At 39.7% G+C, this 16,966-nt stretch overlaps 1 protein-coding gene and 1 long non-coding RNA gene across 6 annotated transcripts in view; one reads left to right on the top strand and one right to left on the bottom strand.

The window, feature by feature from the left end:
* Positions 1-16,966, top strand: part of PRKG1 (protein kinase cGMP-dependent 1) — a 1,258,994-nt gene that overhangs the window by 1,231,385 nt on the left and 10,643 nt on the right. For all 5 annotated transcript variants that reach the window (XM_045439410.1, XM_045439409.1, XM_045439412.1 and 2 more), the window contains 2 exons: positions 12,886-13,027; positions 14,243-14,406. In XM_045439410.1, coding sequence (XP_045295366.1) covers positions 12,886-13,027; positions 14,243-14,406 — 306 coding nt within the window. The remainder of the gene's footprint in view (positions 1-12,885; positions 13,028-14,242; positions 14,407-16,966) is intronic.
* Positions 1,248-9,807, bottom strand: LOC123577331. The gene is made up of 3 exons (XR_006701806.1): positions 9,730-9,807; positions 3,500-3,532; positions 1,248-1,728 (listed from the first exon to the last, which is right to left on the bottom strand). It is a non-coding gene; the product is annotated as an uncharacterized LOC123577331 (long non-coding RNA).

The following is a 16,966-nucleotide window of genomic DNA, read 5'->3' as shown; positions in this document are numbered from 1 at the left end:
CATTTCTTTGTAGATATTCCGGAATAGAACCAATGGGTCTTTAATAAGCTATCTGATTTTAAAGTCTCATTCCTAATTGTGTTCATATGGTAACTTCCTGTATTTGGAAACATTGCCCTTTCAACTCTTATCCTCATTGCCTTCCTTGTGTATGTCTAGTGGATTTCTTTTTACCTTGTCAGTGTCTTATTACATCGATGATATCTTTCTTAAGATAAACTAGCATACAAGGGATCGTATCGTATTGGCATAAGGGGATGTGATAAACATCTGCACTAAGCTATTATATCCTAGTGATTACATTATTTTAGTAATGTTTGAGTACAGAATATATGCCGGGCATTGTGATAGAAGCTGGGGATACAATGAGGAAACAGATGTAGTCCCCCTTCTCATAATTTGTAGGCTGTTGCACAAAGTTAACATTCTGATTTATGAGTTAATGTCTAATTCATCCTAATGTGGTTCTACCTGACCTTTCAACCCGCTAATTTATTGGAAATATCTTCCCTGATTTCCTGTAATTAGAATAGAAGATGTACAGGTGGAAGTAAACATGAAAGCAATAATGAGCCATGTAGGGAAAGGAACTATTTTAAGCTTCTATTAACTTGAACCAGGCAAGAAAAACACAAGTCAGTCTCAAGTCCACTAATGGGGCATGAGACACGCATAGGAATCAAATTTCAATATATATTTTGAAAGAAAATATTTCGTGTTTTCTCCCTCTTTCACTGGATTTGCATTTTGTTGGCTCATACATGCCAGCCCGGGCTTCTGAGTAAGATGTATTTTGATCTGTCAGGCCAACTCAAGTTGCTAGTAAGCAGTTTACCTTTGGAGGAGTGAATAGAGGGAAACTATCAGTGGTTGGTCCTTTCTCTACTTCCATCAGTATGCTTTTTTAATTTTTTCAAGTTTGCTTATTTGAGACAGGGAGAGAATCCCAAGCAGGCTCCAGACTGTCAGTGTATAGCCCGACATGGGGCTCTGTCCCACAGACCCATGAGATCATGACCAAAGCCAAAATCAAGAGTTGGATGCTCAGCCGATTGAGCCAGCCAGGCACCCCCAGGAAGCTTTTGTTTTTTTTTTTTAATTTTTTTAACGTTTACTTTGAAGAGAGAGGGAGACACAGGATCTGAAGCAGGCTCCAGGTTCTGAGCTGTTAGCACAGAGCCTGATGTCAGGGGCTCGAACCCATGAACTGTGAGATCATGACCTGAGCTGAAGTCGGGCACCAGGTGCCCCCAGGATGCTTTTTCATTGGTTCAGTTTCCTTCCCTTTCATCATCCTTGGGATGCACAGTTGGTGAATTCCCCACAATGTGCTTAATACTACACGAAGCTATATAACGAGGCATGACCTGGAGAAGTAAGAGCTGCCCGCTTCTTCTTAAAGATACAGAAGGGCTGAAGCCTCAACATTAAAAGCAGTATAACCATTATATACAAAATCACTTCAGAATCGTTGTTTGTCTACCAGTGGTTCAGCTCCAATTAATATTGCCACTACCTTTCTCACTATTTGTTTAAATTGAGGCTGAAAGTCCTAAAGGTTAATTGCTAGAAAGAACGACAACAAAAAATGACAAGAGAAAAAGGAAAATAATTAGGCTATTAGTCACAGCGTACATGAAAATATCCATAGTCAAAACAAATCCTATTGTTCAATTCATTCAGTTTTCATTTTCTGTCCCAGGAAAACAGCAGCAGGGAGAAGGTATTCTGAAAGCATAAAGGAAAGTATTTGAGTTAAGAAAGGCTTGTGTGACTATTCTTTACTAACAAGGTAATACCTGTAAGCCTCAGGGATTTAGTATAGGAAGTCTCTAACAGCAACAGACCTCCCCCTACTCTCATCTAGTAAGTGACATGACCACTTCCTGCCTCTTTTTTTTTTTTCATCAGCATAGTAAAGGAACCCAGAGCAGTTTTTCATTTGTTTTCAAAAACCTAAGAATGAAAATAATCCCATACAAAATAAAATGATACCATATATAAAACAGGACTGGTCGACTATTAAATATTTATGTTTTATCGGGGCGCCTGGGTGGCGCAGTCGGTTAAGCGTCCGACTTCAGCCAGGTCACGATCTCGCGGTCCGTGAGTTCGAGCCCCGCGTCGGGCTCTGGGCTGATGGCTCAGAGCCTGGAGCCTGTTTCCGATTCTGTGTCTCCCTCTCTCTCTGCCCCTCCCCCGTTCATGCTCTGTCTCTCTCTGTCCCAAAAATAAATAAACGTTGAAAAAAAAATTTTTTAAATATTTATGTTTTATCTTCTTACTTAGCACAGAAATCTTAATTGTTCCAGTTATTTCTCTGGTTTTATTCTCTATTAGCTATCATGCTTTATCTTCTAGTTTGTGACTTTCTGTTTTCCACAAATTCTGTTCCATTCTTTGGAATATGTTGATACACAGTAAGTGTTATAAAGAAGGTAAATATAAAGAATTAGCAATCTGTACTACCTTCTTAAAGTGTAAGTGGTTAATATGACATTAGTATTTATATAGATGTTACATTATGTATTAATATTGGTATTTAATATATAATAATATAATGAAATTTAACATTTCAAGTGTTAATTTTGAAATACATGTAAATAGTTCCTACCCAACATCTTAATTCTTTCAGACACTAGATTTTTCAAATCATGCACATTTCCCTTCTAGTCATGTGTCTTCGCAGATGTGTTTTGTAAGCCCAAGAGTAACTTAAATGGCCAATCTCTTTGATTCTAACTATATTGTGGAGGGTAATTATTTAAATTCCATCTGAGATGACATAACGGAGAGTGGAAATCAAAAGCATTTCCAGGGGTCAGGAAGATAGCAGAATCAGGGGAATCCTGAACTCAACTCGTCACAGGAACACACCAAGATAACAGCTGCATTTGTACAGCTACCTCCGAAAACAACCTGAGGACGGTTGGAAGAAGCCTTCCCCAGTAATCATGGAGTGGAACCCACATTGGAAAGGGCTGGAAGCACAGAGACACAGTTGGGAACCAAATCTCCTGTGATGGGGAAGGATACCCCAAGCGTGGAGAAGCAGGAAGAGACCCCACTGGGAAAATGATGATGCATACGTACCATTCGGCGTTGAAAAACAGTGGGGCTTAACTTGGCCAAGTGTTTAAAATCAGCTGGGCTTAGGTCCAGGTACTTTAATTCCAGAAGAGCCTGAGGGCAACAGAAAATGGAGTCCCCACCCTGAAAGAACGAGCATAATAAATAAGCTGCCGAGAAAGCACAGAAAGAGCAACTTGAAAAGTGTAGGGAAGGACATTTATGTACAGAGTGTGCACTGGAGAAGAAGGGATCTTCAGGAGACTTCTCCCCGGAAAAATGTGCTGGCAGGCCCTGGTTCTCGTCCCTTTCCAGCCTGGCGAGCCAGACACTTGTGGGAGCCAGTGCTAAGCCCTGCACCGATCTTGCCAGCACTGCAAGGCCCCAGTCCCACATTCCCTTACAGACCCATCCCATTCAACCTGCTCACCTCAGCCGGCATCCATCCGGAGTGACTCCTGTCCTGGGAGAGAAAAGATAATCACACACACCAGCACGCCACAGTTCCAATGGCCCAGCCTTTGAGCCGCCAGCGCAGGGGAAAAACCCTGCCCTGTGGTGCACCCACAGCTGTGGGAGAATGACTAAGTGTGGACAGTTTGCCTGACTACTGACCCTGCCCACCTACAAGCCTGTGGCAGTCACATACAGGCCGCTGAACACAGGGACTGAACCTTGCCCCGTGTAAGCACAGAGGGCAAGACACGTCATTGCAGATGACTGGACTGAGGGCAGATACGGTTCAGCCACAACAGTAGGGTGCACACAGCCCACACGGGAGCCACCCCTGAGGCAGCTGCCCCAGGTGACCAGGGGGCATTGTGCTCCAGGGTACCATGGGAACCCTTTTACACAAGGCCACTAGTGTCATGACCAGGAAGCATCGCTGACCTGACACATAGAAACAAACATGGAGAATCAGACAAAATGAGGAAACAGAGAAGTATGTCGCAAATGAAACAGAGATACGCAACATGCCTAATAGAAAATACAGAGTAATGGTCCTAAAGATACTCATTGGACTTGGGAAAGACTGGAGGACTCAGTGGAAACCTCAGCAAAGAGGAAGAAAATATAAAAAGGAAGAACTCAATGGCTGAAATGAAAAATACACTAGAGAAAATAAACAGATAAGAGGAGGCAGAAGGACAGATCAGGGACCTGGAGGAGAGAGTAACAGAAGGCAACCAGCTGAACAGCAAAAAGAAAAAAGAATAATACAAAATGAGAATAGGTTAAGAGAAGTCAGCAACACCATCGAGTGTAATCACATTTGCATTATAAGGATCTCCTAAGGAAGAGAGAGAAAAGGGGCACAAAATTTATTTGATGAAATAACAGCTGAAACTGCCCTTGTCTAGGGAAGGAAACAGATACCCAGAAAATAAAGAAACCCCACAACAAGATTAACCCAAGGAGGTCCACATAATAATTAAGACACATAATAATTAAAATGGCAAACAGCAGTGATAAAGAGTTTTTAAAGCAGCAGGAGAAAAGAAAACAGTTACATACAAGGGAAACCCCTTAAGACTCTTGGCAGATTTTATAGCAGAAACTTTGTAGGCCAGAGGGAGTAGCATGATATATTCAAAGGGATGAAAAGAAACAAACCTGAAGCCAAGAATATTCTGCCCATGAAGGCTATTATTCAGAACAGAAGGAGAGCTAAAGAGTTTCCCAAACAAAAGATAAAGGAGTTCATTACCACTAAACTGTTCTTGTAAGAAACTTGAAAGTGTCTTTTACAATTTCTTGAAGTGGAAAGTAAAGGCAATAGCTAAAAGTGAGAAAAATTATGAAAGGATAATTTCACAGGTAAAAACAAACATATAGTAAAGGTAGTAGATCAATCACTTATAAAGCCAGTATGGATGTTAAAACAAATAGTGAAGTCAATTATATCTACAAAAACAAGTCAGTGGGGTGTCTGGGTGGCTCAGTCGGTTGAGCATCTGACTTCAGCTCAGGTCATGATCTCGTGGATCGTGAGTTTGAGCCCCACATCAGGCTCTGTGCTGACAGCTCAGAGCCTGAAGCCTGCTTCAGTTTCTGTGTCTCCCCCTCTCTCTGCCTCTGTCTCAAAAATAAATAAACGTTTAAAAAAAAATTTTTTAAAAACCAGTCAAGGGATACACACAAAATAAAAAGATGGAAAATATGACCTCATGTACATAAAACATGGAAAGGGGAATAAAAACTTAGTGCTTTTAAAATGTGTTCAAACTTGAGACCGTTAACTTAATATAGCCTGCTATACACTTAAGATGTTATATATGAACCTAGTGGTAACCACAAATCAAAAACCTTTAATAGGTACACAAAAAAACAGAGACAGAGGAATCCAAGCATAACACTAAGGAAAGCCCTCAAGGACAAGGTAAGACAGCAAGAGAAGAAAAAAGGAACAGAGAAGAACTACAAAAACAACCAGAAAAACAACAGATAGCAATAAGTATATACCTATCAATAATTACTTTAAATGTAAATGGACTAAATGTCCCAATCAAATGACACAGGATGATGGAATGGATTAAAAAGACCCATCTATATGCTGCCTACAAGAGACTCACCTGACTAAAAGACACATACAAGCTGAAAGTGAAGGGATGGAAAAACATTTACCGTGCAAATCGAAGTGGAAAAAAAAGCCAGGCCACCAATATTCATAGCAGAAAAAAAATAGACTTTAAAACACAGACTGTGGCAAGAGACAAAGAAGGGCCCCTCCTCAAGATAAAGGGGTGATAAATTGATCATGATCAATCCAACAAGAGTATATAACAATTATAAATATCTGTGCACCCAACATAAAAGCACCTAAATACAAAAAATAATTTTTAACAGACATACAGGGAGAAATTGACAGCGATATAATAATTGTAGGGGACATTAACACCCTGCTTATATCGATGGAGAAATCATCCAGAAAGAAAATCAACAAGGAAACCATGGCTTTGAATGACCTATTAGACCAGACAGACCTAGCAGATTCACACAGAACATTCCACTCAGAAACAGTATACACATTCTTTTCAAATGCACATGGAACATTGTGCGGGATAAATCACATTAGGCCACAAAACAGGTCTCAATAAATTCAGAGAGATTGAAATATCAAGCATAATTTATGACCACAGTGATATGAAACTAAAAATCAATTGCAAGAAAAAATCTGGAAAGAACAAAAATATATGGAAGCTAAACAATATGCTAATAAACAATGTATTGTTCAACCAAGAAACCAAGAGAAACATCATAAAATACATGGAGACATGAAAATGAAACGCAGTAGTCCAAAATCTTTGGGAGACAGCAAGTGTACTTTTAAGAGGGAAGTTTATAGCAATACAGGTGTACCTTGAGAAATAAAATAATATCAAACAATCTAAGCTTACAGCTAAGGAGCTGAAGAAGAACAAACAAAGCCCAAACCCAATAGAAGGAATGAAATAATAAAGATTAGGGCAGAAATAAATAGAAACTAAAAAAAATAGAACAGATTCATGAAACCAGGGGCTGTTTCTTTGAAAAGATAAAACCGAAAAACCTTTAGCTACACTGATCAAGAGAAAAAGAGGGCACAAAATTAGAAATAGAGGAGAAATAACAACCAACACCATAAAATGCAAAGGATTGTAAGAAAATATTATGAAAAAGTATAAGCCAACAATTTGGATGACATAGAATAAATGCTTAGAAATATATAATCTTCCTAAGCTAAATGAGGAAGAAATAGAAAATTTGAACAGACCAGTTGCCAGCAGTGAAATTGAATCACTAATCAAAAAACCTTCCAACAATCTGAATTCCAAGACAGGATGGCTTCACAGGTGAATTCTATCAAACACTCAACGAAGAGTTAGTACCTATTCTTCTCCAACTATTCCAAAAATAGAAGAGGAAGGAAAACATCCAAACTCATTCTACAAGGCCAACATTACCCTGATGTTAAGACCAGTATTAAAACCAAAGATACTACAGAAAACAACGATAGGCCGATATCTCTGATGAACATAGATGCAAAAACCCTCAACAAAATATTAGCAAACTGCATTCAACAATACCTTAAGAAATGATTTACCACGATTAAGTGGGATTTAGGCAAGGGATGCAAGTGTGGTTCAATACTGGCAAATCATCAATGTGATATATCACATTAACAAGAGAAAGGATGGAAAACAATCATCTCAACAGATGCAGAAAAGCATTTCACAAAATACAATATCCATTCATGATAAAAACTTCTGGAGTGAGTCTAGAGGAAACATATCTCAAACATAATAAAGGTCATATATGAAAAACCCACAGGTAATGCCATACTCAATGGGAAAAAAACTAAGAGCTTTTCCTTGAAGATCAAGAACAAGACAAAGATGTCCACTCTCACCACTTTTATTCACACAGTACTGGAAGTCCTAGTCTCAGATATCCAGACAACAAAAAGGAATAAAAGCCATACAGGATTGGTTAGGAAAAAGTAAAACTTTCACTAATTGCAGATGACATGATACCATATATAGAAAACTCTAAAGAATCCATCAAAAGAAACTACTAGAGCTGATAAATGAATTCAGTAATATTTCAGGAAACAAAATTAATATACCAAAATCTGTTGCATTTCTATACCTAATAAAAAACTAAGAGAGAAATCAAGGAATCAATCCCATTTGTAACCACACCAAAAAGAATAAAATACCTAGGAAAAAACTTAAGATGATACAAACAAATAAAAAGTTCAAGTTTGTGGATTGGAAGAGTATTGTTAAAATGTCCATACTACCCAAAGCAGGCTATAGACTCATTGCAATCTCTATTAAAATACCAATAGCATTTTTCACAGAACTCTAATAATCCTAAAATTTGTATGGAACCACAAAAAGACCCCAAATAGCCATAGCAACCCTAAGAAGAACAAAGCTGGAGGTATCACAATTCCAGATTTCAAGATATACTACAAAGTGGTAGGCATCAAAACAGTATGGTACTGGCATAAAAACAGAATAGAGGGCCCAGAAATAAACTGATACTTACATGGTTAATTAAAAGCAAGAATATACAGCAGGGAAAAGACAATCTCTTCGTAAAATGGTTTTGGGGAAACTGGACAGCTACATGCAAAAGAATGAAACTATACCAACTTTCCAAAATAGATTGAAAACCTAAATGTGAGACCTGAAACCATAAAACTCCCAAAAGAAAACATAGGCAGTAATCTGACACTGGCTTTAGTGACATTTTTCTAGATACATCTCCAGAGACAAGGGAAACAAAAGCAAAAATAAACTATTGGGAGTACATCAAAATAAAAAGCTTCTGCGCAGCAAAGGTAGCCATAAACAAAATGAAAAGCAACCTACTGAATGGGAGAAGATATCTGCAAATGATATATTCAATAAAGGGTTAATATCCCAAAATACATGAAGAACTCCTATAACCCAACACAAAAAAACAATCAAATTTTTAAAATGAGCAGAGGACCTAAATATTCATTTTTCCAAAGAAGACATACAGTGGCCAACAGATACATGAAAAGATTCTCAACATCACCCATCATCAGGGAAGTGAAAATTAAAACCACCAGGAGATATCACCTCACACCTGTCAGAATGCCTGAAATTAAAAAAGACAAGAAATAGCAAGTGTTGGGAGAGGATGTGGTGAAAAAGGAACCCTCATGCACTGTTGGTGGGAATGAACACTGATGCAGCCAGTGTTGAAAGAGTATGAGAGTTCCTCAAAAAATTAAAAACAGAACTACCATATGATCCAGTGTTCCAGTCCCTGGGTATTTACCCCCCAAAATGCAAAAACTCTAATGTGAAAAGATACTTTGACTCCTGTGTTTATTGCAGCATTATTTACAAAGCCATAAATTGTGGAAGCAGCCCAAATGTTCATCGATAGATGAATGGATAAAGAAGATGTGCTGTACGTATATCCAATGGAATATTACTCAGCCATAGAAAAAGAATGAGACCTTGCTATTTGCCACCACGTGGATAGAGCTAGAGAGTATTATACGGAGTGAAATAAGCCAGAGAAAGACAAATCCTATATGATTTCACTGAAATGTAGAATCTTGCAAACAAAACAACAAAACAGATTATTCAAAATAGAGAGAAGAAAATGGGGATTTCCAGAGGGGAGGTTAGCGGAGAGATGGGTAAACTAGACAAAGGGCATTAAGAAATACAAACTTCTGGGGCGCCTGGGTGGCGCAGTCGGTTAAGCGTCCGACTTCAGCCAGGTCATGATCTCGCGGTCCGTGAGTTCGAGCCCCGCGTCGGGCTCTGGGCTGATGGCTCAGAGCCTGGAGCCTGTTTCCGATTCTGTGTCTCCCTCTCTCTCTGCCCCTCCCCCGTTCATGCTCTGTCTCTCTCTGTCCCAAAAATAAATAAACGTTGAAAAAAAAATTTAAAAAAAAAAAAAAAGAAATACAAACTTCCAGTTATAAAAGGAATCAATCACAGAGATGAAAAGTACAGCACTTGGAACGCAGTCCATAATACGATGCTGTTTGGCGACCAGTGGTTACGACACTTAACCATGGTGAGCGCTGAATAACGTAAAGAATTAATCATTACGTTGTACACCTGAAACTAATAGTTACACTCACTCATGATTCACGTGACTAGCCAAGGGAAAAAGGGAACTTACCTCCGATGAGAGATGCTTTGTCTTGGTTGCATGTGGTCATCTCAGGACCTGGTTTATGACAAGTGGATTAAACACGGATTAAAGTTGAGTCTATCCGTAAGTATACATAACCCTCTGATGCTCTCAATCAGATTGTTATCTACTGCCATCTAGCTAAAATAAAACAACAGCCCATTCCTAGAGAAAGTATACGGGCCTTTTCCGTGCTTGTTTTAATTGAAATGACACGCATGTCAAGGCATAATTTATTATTTTGAAGAGCTATTTAGGGCAGTGATTTATTTCTTCAAGCAACTTTCTGTTGAGAAAACAAGCTTTCATTTTTGTTTTAGATCAAATTTGTGTTGTCATTTTCAATTCTAATGGCAATTTTTCATTTTGAGTCACCCTGATGCTATGCTTTGTGACTACTTTCCAGCAGTGTATTTCAAAATCCACAAATTACCCACATCAAACGTTGAGCGATGAAGCTGTGTTTCTGGTAAATACTTTGTATGCATACATTATGTTGAGTTATCAGCTAACATGGAAACAGATTTAAGATCATGTTTTCATTTAATTTTGAAAAACAGCTACAAATATGCTTATATATGAGGGAGACTCAAAATAGAGTTTTAAACGAACGGAAACCAGCTTCGCAGAACCCTCCAAGTTCCAAAATGGCTCAGAATCAGAGAAACCTTGACACGAATAAACAGACCTGTCGAGAACTCAAGACCCAAAGGTGTAGGTTGGTGGTCAGTTCACTTTATGATGAAAAAAGTGGCAGGCAGTAAGAGAGTCAATTTTGCCTGTGCATTTGTGAGAAGCCTAGACAAAATGAAAAGAACAGAGATTAACATAAGACCCTTCAGAGCTGACTCATGGCAGTTAGCCTTGGCAGTGAGAGGCAGCAAATACTTACGTAACAGTGTTAATTAGGTATTACGGACCCCTCATTCCCGTCTCCAGACTTCCGACCTGTCTGTATCATTCAGCTTTCCTAGATTAAGACACAGCAGCTAAAGAAGACTGTTTCAGTTCTCAGTTAGAATGGCTAATACTTATCAGGTACCCAGTTGTGTGTCAGGCACTAACTCTAAATATACGCCTCAGTTATTTGTATCCTTTCCACAACTCAATGAGTAGTTTCTATTTCAAGCCCCATTTTGCTCAAGAGAACATGGAGATGGAGGGAGATAGAGTTAGTTGCTCAAAAGTAAGCAAGTGAAACCAAAATTCGAGCCCAGGATTCTTGCTTCAGAGTCTACATTCCTAACTTACAGCTCTCTCTGATGAATGGGAATCTGTATTAGGATTTTTTTTTTCATCTTCCTGCTAATGGCCGACTTATTCAGAATATGAACATGAATACCTTTCGGCCGAGATTTTGTGAGCAGTTCATCTCGCGTGTAAGTGTTCACTTTCCTTACAACATTTACAGTGTATTTGTCCATTTGGTTCCATTGACGAGTGAATATTAAGGAAAACAGATACATTGCTCAGAATCACAACTACAGAAATAATCTCTTCTTCCAGCAGCAACCAAGAATCTGTAGGTTTTCAAAACAGCCCACCTGAATCACAGCTAGACAGTCCCAATACGAGGAAGTAATCAATTTTCGTATTAAAACAACACATGCAATGTGAAATATGACAAAGCTCTATTCCCTGTACTGCCTTGTTTTGGCTCAGCCATGGCTTTGCAAAGCTGTCCAGTGAGGAAGGACTGGGGTCATATATGGCACTCAGTACCGTTAATTAGCAAGCACACAGTTGTATCTGCACATGGTGCTTACTACTTGCTACAAACAACCTCTCCAGTGAAAGAAATCTGTTGCTCTTGACGGACAAGCATACTTATTTCAGGGCAAAGAAAAACGACCTGCCAGGCACTACCCCAACCCCCTTGTCAAGATGCGGAATTACACAGTGTTTGCTCTGCAAAGGTAGTTCCCAGTCCAAAGACAATTGCAACATACAACCTGTTATTTCCCAATATAGATGCACTTCTCAAGGAAACTTTTTCTTGACCTTATAAATTCACAATTCAGACTTTGTTAAAGAGAGACACTAGCATCTTTGTAGTTATATTTAAGATTCTACGGGCGCCTGGGTGGCTCAGTCGGTTAAGCGTGCGACTTCGGCTCAGGTCATCATCTCATGGCTCATGGGTTCGAGCCCCGCGTCGGGCTCTGTGCTGACAGGTCAGAGGCCTGAAGTCTGATTCAGATTCTGTCTCCATCTCTCTGCCCCTCCCCTGCTTCCTCTTTCTCTCTTTCTCAAATATAAAATATTCTTTTTTTAATTAAAGAATTTCTTGGAAGAAAAAAACAGCTAAAGTATAAAGTTTCTGCTGTGGAACCAAGGAGCTAACCTTAGATGCCAATGTTTTTTTTTCTTCTTCCCTTTATTGTTATTTCATTAAATAAAGAGAGTGAGGACAGAGAGTGTGAGTGTTCTTTGCCTAACGTAAGAATCAAGTTTACTAATCTATATTCCCTTCCGAGTACCTTTTCCCTTCTACTTATCTCTCTGCCCCATCTTTTCTAGTAAGAAGGCAGTAGTGTGGGACATAGGTGTTATTTCTCTTGCTGGCAAAATTTTGGAAAGCAGGCTATTTAGCTTGTGATATATGACTGCGACACAGCATCACAGCTCATTTCCAAAGTGGCTGTCTGGAAGCATTAACCTTTTTATTCATGCTCTTATGAACCGTATCTGTATTATTTAGGAAGATTCAAAACCGAGCCCTCTAAAAATAAGTACGACTGAACCCATAAACTTCTGCTTTACCAAACCCAACCCTTGGTAGACAGCTCTAAAATAGGCTTCGTCTCCTCCCTGTCCACTGCTGTGTCTCGTTAGAGGATGGCGGGGGGGGGGGGGGGGTTGGTGCTGGGAAGCTTATCGAAGGAGGTATGAAGCTGAACTCTGCCTCGGTGCTTACGGGAGGGTAGAGTTAACTATCTCATTTGTCAGGGCAAAGCAGTTCTGGATGTGGTCTTCAAGGGCTTTTGAAAACCCAAGGCAGCACCCATCACATGGCATTTGGCCACAGGACATTGGTCTCCAGGGTCAAAGTTTGGCACAGGAATATAATGAAATGAGGACAAAATAAATAAAACCCTATCAGAGAAACGAACATCTTGTATACTTTCTTTTTCTGTGTCTCAGAGGTTCGTTTGAAGATTCTACGACCAGATTCTACACCGCGTGTGTGGTGGAAGCCTTCGCCTATCTGCATTCCAAAGGAATCATTTACAGGGACCTCAAGCCAGAAAATCTCATCCTGGATCACCGAGGCTACACCAAACTGGTCAGTGCCCTTTACGCACGGTTTCTGCCCCGCGGGTTTAAAACATCTGTTCATAAAGCTGTGTTCATTTCCTAACATTAAAACCTCCTTTTCCTGTGTAAATGCTATAACTTTTCTTAAGAGCATATCTTTGCATTACTGCTTTCAACTCTTCTTTCAAATGATGCAAAAGTTGTAAGAAATTAAATTGGCTAGGTCTTAATACTGTCTTGGCAGGATGTGTTTAAATGGACTCGGACCTGTGGACACGTGTTCATAGACCTCTAGAAGAGCTTTGTAGACGTTTCTCTTGTCCACTTTCTGCCATTCACAGGGAATGACTACTTACATCATAGAAAACCATGAATCCTTTTAACATTTTAGATTTAAGTACAATCTTAACAGGAAAAAAAAATCGCTCGCTAGTCAATGTTATTTAGGCCATTTGAATTATAGTAATAGTAATGATCATAATAATAAAATCTGTCAAGCGCTCTAAAGATTTACTGTAGGAGGGAAGTTCTGTTATAAAATGTACAATTTTTGTGGACGTTGAATCTGTCATTGCCTGGCTATTTTTTTAAACTTTTGGACTTTTTAGTCAGCATATGGTTTTCAAGGAAATCAAATCAATGGCTGTTCATTATTTGTGTTCTCAACCAAATCGTTTTAGAAAAAAAGGTTTTCTGCATTCGATGCTCCTCCGTCCAGAAAGATTTCTAGAAAAATGAAGGACACATTTGCATTGTATCTCTGTTTCTGTGTACTCGGGGCAGGGATACATTTTGTTACTAGGTTCCTTGAGCAGTCCAATGGCTTCTCATTGCTAAATGAATTGTCGGCTTCCTAAATCCAGCAGAAATCATGCATATTCTGGAAAATGTGTCAAGTAGGTCCACCTAGACTTCTAAAAATTTTAAGTAAAGCGGTTATGGCCCGACCTCCATGGTCAGGAAAGGAGGAAAAAATGGAAGCTGTTTCTGGAAAGAAAGGTTTACCTGTATTTCTAATGATGTGAGTTTCAGCCTATACTCAGGTTTTAACTTTTCCTATTACACTGACTTTGCTCAGGGAGGCTTTGCTTGAAACACAGATGACTCCTTTGGGAATATAGGACTGTGGTGATATGCATCTGTTTTTATTATTATTCCGTGCACTTCAGCTACGTACCTTACTGCTTTTCAGCTTGAAAGTAAGTAAGTGCCTTGAAATAACTTGCGTTTCTCTCTTTGTAAGGTCGATTTTGGCTTTGCAAAGAAAATAGGATTTGGAAAGAAAACTTGGACTTTTTGTGGGACTCCAGAGTACGTGGCTCCAGAGATCATCCTGAACAAAGGCCATGACATTTCAGCCGACTACTGGTCACTGGGAATCCTAATGTATGAACTTCTGACTGGCAGGTATGGACATTGGCAGAGAACTGCTGATAAAAATAGATCAGCCAACAGCTGCACGCTCCTGCCTTTGTCACTCCGATTAGACCATCTTAAAGCACATTTCACCATATCTTGGTCCAGCACTTCAAGCAATTATGCAAGTGCCCAGGGATTCGTCAAACAAACTCTAAAATGGGTTGGATGAGGGCAGGGAACTCAACGTCAACCTTTGCCCTCATCATTACGAATTCCTTGTACATATGTGAGAATGTGGAAAAACCCAGTGTCTTTCTGTGAGATCTTTGAGCCTAGTTGCTTAGCCAGCAATGAAGCAAGGGAGGTAATAGTGGTATAAAAATATCTAGGGTCAACTATTTATAGAGATAAGAGGACATGTTGACAAGTATTATACCTAAATGAAACGGGAATAGTTTGCAGGTCTTCTGTGTCATGCTCTTATAGCCATCAGCAAGGAAAAGAAGATCCCCAACAAAAAGAGAAACAAACACCCCACCGTGCCGTGCATGGGGGACAATGAGTAGTAGGGTCATTATAAACCAGAGTTCAGAAGAAGGCTGGGTAGAGGTCTCAGACATACAGAGCAAGGAAAGGACATCCCATGGCTTCACTAGAAGGGCAATAGAGGGCAAAGACATGGAGAAGTTGTATGTAGAAAAACTTACTGGGAACCTGAGGGCTGCCTGACTGGCTTTAGCACAAGAGAGAGAGAGGCCACGTAGATGACAAGGGATACAGAGAGAGTTGGGGAAACAGGAACAGAGGGGACCCCCACCCCTAACACCACGAGCTGGAGTGGGGAGGAACGTACAGAGAAACGGTGAGCGGGTGCATCTGCCCCGGGCACAGAACCTTAAGTCATGGCTTAAAAGGGCAACTTCAAATAACAGAACCAGCCCTAGAACGCTGCCAAGTGGTGGGGACTCCCTGTAGTCCTCAGGAGCTGGCAGGTACCTCTACTTATGTTTCCCCTCCACCTTGATAGTACAGAGGGGAGCAGAGCCCAGGCACCATAGCTGACTTTCCACCACAGGGAGCCCCAGCCCCCTGACCCCAGATGTCCCACCAGCGTGGACATCCTTGGTCAGTGCTCATTATGACTCCAGCCATCTCACCAAGGTAAGACAGGCACAGAATACTCTAGACATGCCCTACTTTGGCTCTCCATGACTTGCCAAGACAACTCAGTGTCAAGTGCCCTGGGACCCCTGGCCCATGCCCACCTCGACTCTAGCTGTCCTGCCAGGGGGCCCTCTGCGTGGAGGGTCCCATGACCCCTGGCTTCTACCCACTTCAGCTGTCCTGCCAGTGGGGCCTTAGCACAGACAGCCCCAGAACCGCCCCAACAGGGCGGCCCAGGATCCAGAGCCCATGACAGCTACAGCTCTGTAGAGCCAGCCAAAGTCAGCAGGCAAACACGGTCTACACAGGGATGACCATACGGAAGGTCATTCCCTCGAGTTTAGGAGAAGCAGCTGTTCTGTAATTCATTGAAACAAAGTCGATCGAAATGAGGAGAGAGGGGAATGTGGTCCATATGAAAGAACACAAAACTTCAAAAAAGGTAAATGGAGATAAGCATGGGTGAACTCTGTGAGAACTTTAACAAATAGAAAACACCAAGAAAAGAACCAGAGTTGAAGAATACAGTAACTGAAATGTAAAATACACTAAAGGGAGTAAATAGTGGATTAGAAGAGAGAAGAATGGCTCAGTGATCTAGAAGACAGAGCAAATGGAAAGCACCCCAGCTGAACAGCAAAAAAAAAAAAAAAAAAAAAGGGGGGGGCGGAATTAAAAAAAATTGAAGTTAAGGAATCTCTTGGACAACATCAAACAATAATTCCCATTATCTGGGTCCCAGAGAGAAAAGAGCAGACAACATGTTTGAAGAAATAATAACTCAAAACTTCCCTACCCTGGGAAAGGAAGTAGACATCCACGTTCAGGAAGCCCTAAGAATTCCAAACAAGATGAACCCATGGCACATATTTATCAATGTCAAAGATTATACACCACCAAGCAAGTTTATCGTTCAGATTTGAAGGAGCAATAAAGAGTTTACCAGAAAATCAAAAAAAAAAATGGTTAAGGGGAGTTCTTTAATAACCAGAAGAAAATAGTGAAAAAAAACTTCATTAATAAAAGTAAACGTACAGTAAAGGGACTAGAGCAATGACTTCTAAGGCTAGTATGAAGGTTAAAAGAAAAAGTAGTAAAATCAACTACTTGATTTTATTAATATTAAGGCATTAATATTTATTATAAGTTTATATTATATAAATATAAAATATATATTAATTTATATAATTATAATATATAATTATATAAATACAATCTATTTTTATTTTATTTTATAGATAATATATATTTTATATATATTATTATTAAGGCAACTCATAAAAGAAAAAGCTGTAAAATATGACAGTATATACACAAAGTGGTGGGGGAGGGTAAAAATCAAGTTCTTTCAGAATGTGTTTAACTTAAGTGACCATCAACTTAATATAGACTACTATATACTTAGGATGTTGTTATATATGAACCTCATGGCAACCACAAACTA

Source organism: Leopardus geoffroyi, chromosome D2 (assembly GCF_018350155.1).
Source record: "Leopardus geoffroyi isolate Oge1 chromosome D2, O.geoffroyi_Oge1_pat1.0, whole genome shotgun sequence".
NCBI lineage: Eukaryota > Metazoa > Chordata > Mammalia > Carnivora > Felidae > Leopardus > Leopardus geoffroyi.
The sequence above is the reverse complement of the archived record's forward strand: the minus strand, read 5'-3'. Positions and strand labels throughout refer to the sequence as shown.